Raw genomic sequence first — 9,549 nt, forward strand, 5'->3', positions numbered from 1 at the left:
CCCTTGTATAGCTTTTTTTTTGTAAAATCCCCCCCCCCCCCCCCCCCTCAAGTATATAATTCTCTTCCTTTGTCTCCTTTCCATCAACTAGTTTTACCTTCTCTTCATTTAATTTTGAATGGAATCTGAACACGATGCATAAAAAAATACATATACTCATTCGTTTTGGGTTTTCTGCAGGTTATATGCTCACTTTGTGATAAAGAGCAAGAGGTGAGTGGTGTTTATGCTGTCCTGCCCTTTACTCTGTTATGAGGTCACAGTTTGAAGGATGTTTGCTTGAGCATGACAGTTTATTGATCAAGAACTCAAAGAGAACCGAGTTCTCTTGGTTTGATGTTTGCTATTCTAGCCAAGCAGCTTGCATTCTGACTAGTTATCACTGATGTTCTCTACCAGGTTCGGCAAGTTTGCATCAATTGCGGTGTGTGCATGGGGAGATATTTCTGTGAAACGTGTAAGCTATTTGATGATGATGTAAGTTTTAATTCTCCTCTCTTAAGTTATTCACATGAAACTGCTTAATACACACTTTGAATTCAAGGAGTTGATGATAGTAACAAGGAAACAGCCTCTCTACCTCCACGAGGTAGTGGCAAGGTCTGCGTACAATTTACCCTCCCCAGACCCCACCTAGTGGGATCTCACTGGGCATGTTGTTGTTGTTGTTGATGATAGTAACAAGGAAATGCAGCTGTAAGTGAAATATGTAATGTGCTGACCAACCTCTTCTCCACTTTTCATGTTGCAGACATCCAAAAGACAGTATCACTGCAATGGTTGTGGAATATGCAGGTATTGTTACTTAGCTGAAATTCCAATGCCTTCCCCATTCTCCATAACATTTTCTCTCTCTCTCATTTCTGTTGAGCTTCTGATAGAGCGAAAAACGTAACTAAAGAAAAGGAGATAACACCTTTGCTAACATCTTCCATGCGTAATAACAAAAAGACCTGCTCTGCAATTCAATACCAATTCATCTGAAATGTTCCATATCATACTTTGTGTATACATTTGATGTTTAAACTCTGTATTGATTCTGATGTTGGTGTTCTATTTGTATTATTTTTATGTTTCTAGGATTGGTGGGATGGAGAACTTCTTCCACTGTCCCAAATGCAGTAAGTCTCAGTGTCATCCCTTTGTTTATCATAGGCTCATGTTTGTGCATTACTCCGTATTCTCTTTTGGAATTTCATTTTTCTTACTATGTGGTGGTTGTGTGATACAGGATGTTGTTATTCAGTTCTATTGAGGAACAGCCACCCCTGTGTAGAGGGGGCAATGCATCATGACTGTCCTGTTTGTTTTGAGGTATGGATTGCAATAAAAAATTCTCCCCAGTTGTTTTTCCCTTGTTTAAACCTTTTCTGTGATGTTGCAACCGAATGAATTGAGAATGGTTATATGCAGTATCTCTTTGAGTCGATAAATGATGTAACAGTCATGCCTTGTGGCCACACTATTCATAAGAACTGCTTGAAGGAGATGCAGGAACACTACCAGTAAGTTATTGTTAGTTGTTCCCTATTTTCAACAAGTGCAGGTTGTCTATATAACTGATCTGACTTTTAACTTTGCAACAGATATGCTTGTCCTCTCTGCTCTAAGTCGGTATGTGATATGTCAAAGGTCTGGGAGAAATTTGACATGGAGATTGCTGCAACACCAATGCCCGAACCTTATCAAGACAAGAAGGTGAGTGTATTTTCAGAACTGTTCTTATTGCTGCCTCAAAGTGCCATACGAGCTTCAAGAAGTAAATGAAATTTGTGATATTGCAGGTTTGGATCCTTTGTAACGATTGTGGAATCACCTCAGAAGTGCAATTTCACTTTGTGGCCCAGAAATGTCCATGTTGCAAATCTTACAACACCCGCCAAACAAGAGGCAGATAAAAGGACCAAATATCAATAGCCAGTCTGGCTTTCAAGTGAAAATGATCCCACACCCTATGTGGCTAGGGTGGTACCTCTGAGCGGGAATGACTGGGCTTTACAAAAGCTAAGCTTATAGAAGAAATGATGGAAGGAAGGGGTACTATATGATCCTGCTTGTAGCACTTCTGGGGTTATCGTGTTTTCGCGTTTCTTCAGTTTATTTATCTTCAATGTTCAGTATGTGTGTTTTATATGCCAGTGTAATGTAATTTTGAAGACACTGATTATTTGTTCAGTGCTAGCACAAATATTGTTGGTATGCGTGATTCAATCCTGTATAGCACAGAGCAAGTAGAACTGTCGCATGTCAGGTGGCTGAGACTTGATGTGTTGTGTGATATTGTATCTTCCAGTTAATTACTCATGTGAAGTTAAATTTGTATTATTATTTCGTATTTAAAGAGTACTATAGTTCTTTAAAAAAAATGAAGGTGCCTAATTAAATTTATCCCGACTATGCATTCTTGTCGTTTGTTTGGGAACTAGTTATTTCATAATTATCCTGTGGTTAGTTATTCTGGGATAACTTATCCTATCCTGTATATGGAATAACGTATCTCATCACTATGGTATAAATGGTGGGATAAATTATTCCAAACATGTCAACCAAATAAGACGCCAAACTTTTATTCCAGGACTATATATTCTTATACCTCACACCATTCGACTCTAGAGTGCAAGGAATTGAGACAAAGAAAGAAAAAAGCTAGTCCCTTTCATTTTTCTAACGTGCAGTATGCCTTTTCTTTTTTCTGAGTTAAAGTGATAGATGAAAAGAACAGTTACCTGACTAGATGAGTGACCCTTGTCAACATTTACTCTCCCCAAGTTACTTAAATTGGTAACATCACAAAAAGGTAAAAAAAGAAAAAGGAAACATAGATAAGATACAGGTATAAAGATACTGCATAGGCCATTAGTGTGCCTTCAGGCTTCACATACAGTACAGTATAGCACACGTTCCCAACATTACCTCAATCTCCCAAAACAGTGTTCTCATGGTATTAAAATTAAACCCGAAGGGACCTCTCTAAAGTGAGGACGTTTCGACTAGTTAGAATAATCAAACATGTGTGTGTTTTTATGGAATATATAGTATCAGCATTGTTTGCAAGTAACGTCAATACAGGCACATCATTGCGAGACTGCAGAGTAGAAACAGAACTGGTGTAGTGCTAATCTAAGAGTTGAAGGAACAAGACACTATTGTGTCAACTGGTGTAGTTCAATCTGAAGAAATAAAAAGGATTTACACAAACTACAACAGTAATAACTATGCCTCAATCCCAAACAAGTTAGGATCGGCTCCATGAATCATCACATCACTATCAATGTCGCTCTATGTAAGCTCATCTCAAATACAAAACAAACTAAAAGGTATCGCAAGTTCTGTATTTTCTACTGACATTCAAATCTTCACAGAACAACAAGATCCCCAGAAAACATAGGGGTCTAGATGTACTAACATGACTGAAACATATTCCCAACATATCTATCAAGTACATTCAAGAAAAAGACAAGTTGAGGATCAAAGAAATGAGACCTAGGATTATGGAAGCAATTGGTTGAGGGGTATTCAAAGAACAATAAAAACAGAAACCTCAAGAGGCTATGTTATCTTCACCGACTAAAAGACCAAATCAACATTTACTAGCATCGATAAAGTCTAAATCACAATCAAGAAAGCATATCATGACTAACACATTCACATAAGCAGAGAACAAACAGATTCTGTTAGCGGTAAACAACGAGGACAGCAATGAGTAGTTACAAAACATTTTTATTCATACAAAACAGAAGTAATGTATGTAGTCATAAACATTTGTATTTATCAAACTTTGACAGGTAATATCAGCTTGGTGAGAAACCAAAATTTGGGGAGCCACAAGGATGGGCTACAACCCTTCTAGTTAAGTTTCTTATCCTTTTTTTTTTTGAGATTATACTCCACTATTACATAACAAATTCAGAACTATATAAAGCAAAATTCGCAGTTTGCGACCGTTAACCACTAAGACCATGAGAAAGGAAAGACAGTTCACACAAGTAGCAATACATGATCTGATCACCCATGGCTGCACAAAGATGCACAAAAAAACAGCTCTTAGTAAACAGATGACCCGGGTGTCTAGTTGTTAACCAGTGCGGCGGTTTCATCAATCATGGGCTTAGTAGCTACAGCAGTGCAATTCCGGCATCCTATGTAACGATGAACAAGCCGGTGTCAAAAACTTCATCACGGCTGTTTGGCTTAATAGTGCTTTCAGAATGATTATTGACTTTCTTCTCCATCTCCTCATCAATTAAAATCGCCTCAGACCGACAATCCAAGCTGCAAAAAGCTTTCTCACCTCTGCAAAACACAATACAAATTTTCACTATCAAAATCATCAAGTCATTAGAACTGTTAGAATTGCAGTGAATATGAACAGACCTGTACATGTAAATATCTTTTCCATCCAGCCTCTTCTTGCAAGAGGAACAGAAGCGCAAAAAATCGCTTGAAGGAAATGAAGTGAGGACCTCTGAGCTGTCCGTCACCTCAGGCAGCACGGTTTTCTCATTAGCATTCTTACAAAAATTGGGTAACTCATTGTTGTGACATTCTAAAATGCAGTCACAAAAGATATGAGTTACTTTGGCATTGGGTCCACGGGTTCTCACACAGGTATAGTCCTCAGAAAGTTCAATGTCACTAGCTGAAATAGAACCAACTAAGCTAGTGTTAGAGCCAACAGGTGTGGGTATAGGACTCAATTTCGCACCACCTGCAGGATTGCCCAACTTTGAGCAACCTCTAACACATTTAGTATGTGAAACCACTGGATTTATTGCATTTTCAGAACCAAAAGCCACAGTACGGTTCGCCAAGCTTGCGAAACGTGAGCTAGACCTTCCAGAGTCTAGAGAACAAGAACGAAAATTTCTGGATAACTCATGCTCCGACAGGGCATCTCCAATTCCAAAGACAACATCAGAACTTCCCTTTCGAAGATTGGAGCTTTTGGACAAAGTATGAGGAAAAATCGAGATATTCTTAGGGAGTGACTTAGGTTCCTCAAGAGAATCATCAACACAGCTCTGAAAATCATGTGTTTTGATCCTCATTTGTGTGCCAAAAAGAATATTTTTACTATCGGATGATCGAAAAACTTTCCCCGATTGTTTCATTTCATCATCAAGAGAATCTACAATGCCAAGGCCTACTTTAGTACAACCCCATGTCTTGTTAGCCCCAGCCCCCTCACTAGTTGATGACCTAAAGGGGTTTCCCAAATTTGAAAAGACCCTAAAATCCAGTGGAGAAGTAGGACTTCTCACTGAATCAGATTCTGAACCCTTAGGATTAAGCCCAACAAACACACCAGGAACATTAAAAAAGGAATTACTTTTATGTTTCCTAACCAAAACATCAGATTGAAAATAAGAATCTGAGATACCATCAGACATCAAATGCCCCATTGTGTGAACTTTCTGGTGTGATCTGGTCCTCTTCTTCAGCATTATCCTTAAACCCTCAGCCCTAAAAGTCCACCAACACCTGCATCAAGATCCAACATGTTTTGCCTTAGTACTAAATAAATCATCAAGAATGTCAATTTTATAAAAAGAAACCCCAAATGAGAAATCCATCAAAACATCTAAAGAACAACTACATTAAAGCTTGCATTTTTAAAGGGGTTAGAAGGAAGAGGATAAATGCACAAAAAACAATTCAAGAATCCATAAAACCCACATAAATTATTATAGGGGAAAACTTTTTCTCAAGAAAAATAAATAGTTAGAAATAACAAAAAATAGTCAAAATCAATGAACACCAAGAGTCAACAAGAGAAAGACCTGCAAATGTAGATTACGGCCAGAACAAAAAGTTTGAATTTTTTTTTAAAAAAAACCACCATTGACATCTCCAAAAAAAATGATTAAACCCACATAAACCCCATTTTCAAGATTTCAACTTTGGTCATGCATCACACAAGAATCTTGAAAATCAAAAATCAAAGATGGGGTTTCATTTTCTTGATGGATTTTCAATTATTTTTTTTACTTTTTTCCTTTCAAGGGACTCACAAAGAGGGAAAACCACCTGGTAGATTAGTTCCAGAAGCTTCAAAGATGGGAGAATTTAGTTTGTGCGAGAAGAAGTATAAATGAAAAGAGAAGAACTCTTTCCCTTTATCTCTCACAGTAGTGTGTGTGTGTGTGTGTGTGTGTGGCTTCTTCAGTACATCTTTTTCTTTCTCTTTCTCTCACAATTTGCATCAAAATCAGTAAATAGTGAGAGCTTCTCAAATACTCTTTCAGTTTCTCTCTCTGTGTAGAAAATACAGAGTAGAAAACAAAATACATGTATAAATACAAAGGATAATAAATGATGTAGATAATTATGTAGGCTTTTTTGTTTGACTTTTATTTGAATTTTTTTGTTTTTTGGAAAAAAATATTAATTAAGCCATTAAGATGGTCCATAAAAAAGTAAAAAGAAGTAACATGAGAGATAAGCAAGTATTAATTGGTAAGAAATTATTTGTAATGGGTGTTAATATTACTAGAGTAATAAATACATCAAATGTTTTATATAAACAAACTATTACTTAATTATAACTAATTACATTATTTAATCATGATAAATTGATAAAGTTTAATAAGCAATTCTTCATCAAAAAAAAATTTCATTATTCTGGAGATAAAAAGATATTTTAAAAGAGCTTGTCAAATTAATTAACGTCTTGGATTAATATCCAGACATCTATGATTTGTTTGGTTGGAAACAAGTTATTCAAAAATTATAATAATCGTGATGTTTTTTTTAAAAAAAAACATGTCAAAATAATCATAGTCTATGATTAATATTAAGACATTTATGATTTGTTTGGTTAAGAATAAATTATTCGAATACTATATGATCGAAATGTTTAAAAAGAATATGTCAAATTAATTATAGTATTAACTTTCAGACATTTATAATTTATTTGGTTGAGAACAAATTATTTGAACATTTTATAATGATCGAAATGTTTAAAAAGAATATGTCAAATTAATTATAGTATTAACTTTCAGACATTTATAATTTATTTGGTTGAGAACAAATTATTTGAACATTTTATAATGATCAAGATATTTTAGAAGAACTTGTTTAATTAATTGTATATCTTAAAAGAACCTGTCAAATTAATTGTAGTCTTTGCTTAATCAAGACATTTATAGTTCATTTGGTTGACAACAAATTATTTGAAGATTATAATTATGATTGGACTATTTTTTTAAAAATTCAAATTAATTACTTATATTTTTTTATTAATATCAAGACACTTATGATTTATTTGGTTGGAAATAAATTATTTGATGATTATAATAATTGAATTTTTTTAGAAGAATATATTAAACTAATTGTAGTCTTTGGTTAATATAAAGACACTTGTGATTCATTTGACTAGAACAAGTTATTCAAAGATTATAACATTGAAGAATTTTAGAAGATCAAATCAAATTAATTGTAGTCGTCGGTTATGGTTCATTTAATTGGGAACAAGTTATCCAAAGATTGTAATAGTGAAGATATTTTAGAAGAATATATCAAAATAATTGTAGTCTTTGATTAATATCAAGACATTCATGATAAGTTAAGTTAAGAACAATCGCCAATGGGATGCAATGGATGTGGCTGCTCCTCCCTTAATTGGAGATCTTAGGTTCGAGTCATGAATATGAAAAAATCTTTAGTATGAAGTGCTTTCTCCCGAATGGAGCCATATGCACCACAAATTTAAATAGTCGGCTCTAATTTTAATATCGTAACACTGAATAAAAAAAATTAACTTTAGTTATCTAAATATTATAGTGATTGCATTACAATATATAATTAAATAATTATGAAATAAATTAAGTGAAAATAATATAACATAACTAAGTAGGATATGTGTTGTTTGAAACTATAAATAAAATATAATTTTTAATACTGTTTATAATTGCTCATAAAAAAAGTAAATTAGTTACGTAAAGATAATCAATTCGCAACTATATTATATTAAATTATATTTATAGAGTAAAACATCTTTATATCATGAAGTATATTATTTAAAAAACTGATAGAAATATAGCTCCACGTACAACAAGTTTTTTCAATATATCCACCAAATTTATTCTACTTAATTTTGAGGGATAAAAGGATATAAAAAAAAACAAAATGTCAATTATTGTTATTTTTGGTCAATATTATCAAAATAGAAGAGGAAGAAGAAGAAGAAAGGAGAGAACAATAGCTGAGATAATTTTCATGTATTTGCTTCACTAATTTTTCTCCGTGTGTAACGATCCTTCTAGTCTTTTTGTATATTTTAGAATAATATTTTTTTATTTACGAAACATAAAAATAAATAAAATCTCACTTATTCTCCTAAACAACATTTTTAAAAATAAAATAAAAAATCATATAAAATATTTTAAAATATTTTTTCTTCATATCATAGAGTACTATTTATGTCTTCAGCAAAATCCAAAGTTCGTTTTTACCTAATATCACAAGTCCAACAAAAAGAACTTCATAAACTTTACCACAACACAATGCCACATATTGGTTGTTTATTTTCTATTTCGATATTCTAATGAAATATCAATTAAGATGATTTCAAAATTTGAAATTTATAAACTCGAATTTTAAAAATAAAAACAAAGTGTCCAAGGCAATTCGAACCATGTTAGAGAGGCTATTTGACTTAATAGCTTTTAATTCTGCCACTAACACTTGCTTTGTTAATAGGTTCCAACAAATATTTTTTTTATATTCACTAATTTTTTTAATATAAAAATATAATATAGTGTCCACGCAAAAGTCATTGAGTTCGTGAAAATCGTCACCCTACCCCTTGGAAACGTCAATGTACCAGATTGATAGTAGACATCAATTGTATTTTTTACAAAAACAATATTGATGAAAATATAAAAAGAATTTTTGATAAATTATTTTTTATAAAGCATTCTTTAACTACATCATTTGTTATTGTCACATCTTCACTGAGCTCGCCATATTTTAAGATAACAACAACAATATTTAACTTTTTGGCCCATTAAAAATGGGAAAAAACGCATATAACGTTTTTTTGTGTTTTAATTTACTAAAAATAGATATATTTCATTTAATTACGAAACATAGCGAGATTTTAATTTCAAAATATAGTAAAAATAGTATTTGTGTGTCTAATAAGTGAATAAGTGTATTCAGGCATATACAATATTTCTACCTGTGTGGGAATACAAGATTAACTTATATTCACTTGTTTATCATTATATTTCATTGTATGACATTTGTATTTTATTAAATACACACATATCGTCATCAGAAACCATCACTAAATTTTCAAAAATTATTGCAAGATGACATATTCATTATAGAGCTGAAATTATTTTTACAAACTTTTACAAGCAAAATTCAAATTTAAAAGATAGCACAAAAAAGTTTATTTATGCAAATTACTGTTTAATATTCGTAATTCACATTTACGATTAATCTAGTAAATCCGATTGGCCGAACTAATTAACGACAATGACAATACCTTCTTTTTTAACACCATTTTCTATATAAATTATTTTTTGAAATAAAATGGAGGGA

The 9,549-nt window shown here is 32.8% G+C and overlaps 2 protein-coding genes across 3 annotated transcripts in view; one reads left to right on the forward strand and one right to left on the reverse strand.

Annotated features, from left to right (window-relative positions):
- LOC102585180 (E3 ubiquitin-protein ligase MIEL1) overlaps positions 1–2,357 on the forward strand; it is a 6,027-nt gene extending 3,670 nt beyond the window's left edge. For both annotated transcript variants that reach the window (XM_006356565.2, XM_006356566.2), the window contains 8 exons: positions 181–213; positions 400–477; positions 752–795; positions 1,081–1,121; positions 1,232–1,314; positions 1,414–1,505; positions 1,587–1,698; positions 1,785–2,357. In XM_006356565.2, the coding sequence (XP_006356627.1) occupies positions 181–213; positions 400–477; positions 752–795; positions 1,081–1,121; positions 1,232–1,314; positions 1,414–1,505; positions 1,587–1,698; positions 1,785–1,898 (597 nt within the window). In that variant the 3' untranslated portion in view covers positions 1,899–2,357. The remainder of the gene's footprint in view (positions 1–180; positions 214–399; positions 478–751; positions 796–1,080; positions 1,122–1,231; positions 1,315–1,413; positions 1,506–1,586; positions 1,699–1,784) is intronic.
- A 1,350-nt stretch (positions 2,358–3,707) lies between these two features.
- Positions 3,708–6,203, reverse strand: LOC102585748 (uncharacterized). Its single transcript, XM_006356567.2, has 3 exons — positions 6,028–6,203; positions 4,375–5,481; positions 3,708–4,293 (listed from the first exon to the last, which is right to left on the reverse strand). The coding sequence occupies exons 2-3, from the start codon at positions 5,442–5,444 to the stop codon at positions 4,140–4,142; spliced, it is 1,224 nt and encodes a 407-aa protein (XP_006356629.1). The 5' UTR covers positions 5,445–5,481; positions 6,028–6,203; the 3' UTR covers positions 3,708–4,139.
- Positions 6,204–9,549: the final 3,346 nt, after the last annotated feature.

This window comes from Solanum tuberosum, unplaced genomic scaffold (assembly GCF_000226075.1).
Source record: "Solanum tuberosum cultivar DM 1-3 516 R44 unplaced genomic scaffold, SolTub_3.0 scf00225, whole genome shotgun sequence".
Lineage (NCBI taxonomy): Eukaryota > Viridiplantae > Streptophyta > Magnoliopsida > Solanales > Solanaceae > Solanum > Solanum tuberosum.

Coding starts and splice junctions, on each gene's coding strand:
- LOC102585748 (XM_006356567.2), bottom strand. CDS start 5,444: ATGCTGAAGAAGAGGACCAGATCACACCAGAAAGTTCACACAATGGGG. Junction 4,294..4,374: donor AAAGATATTTACATGTACAG/GTCTGTTCATAT, acceptor TGTGTTTTGCAG/AGGTGAGAAAGCTTTTTGCA.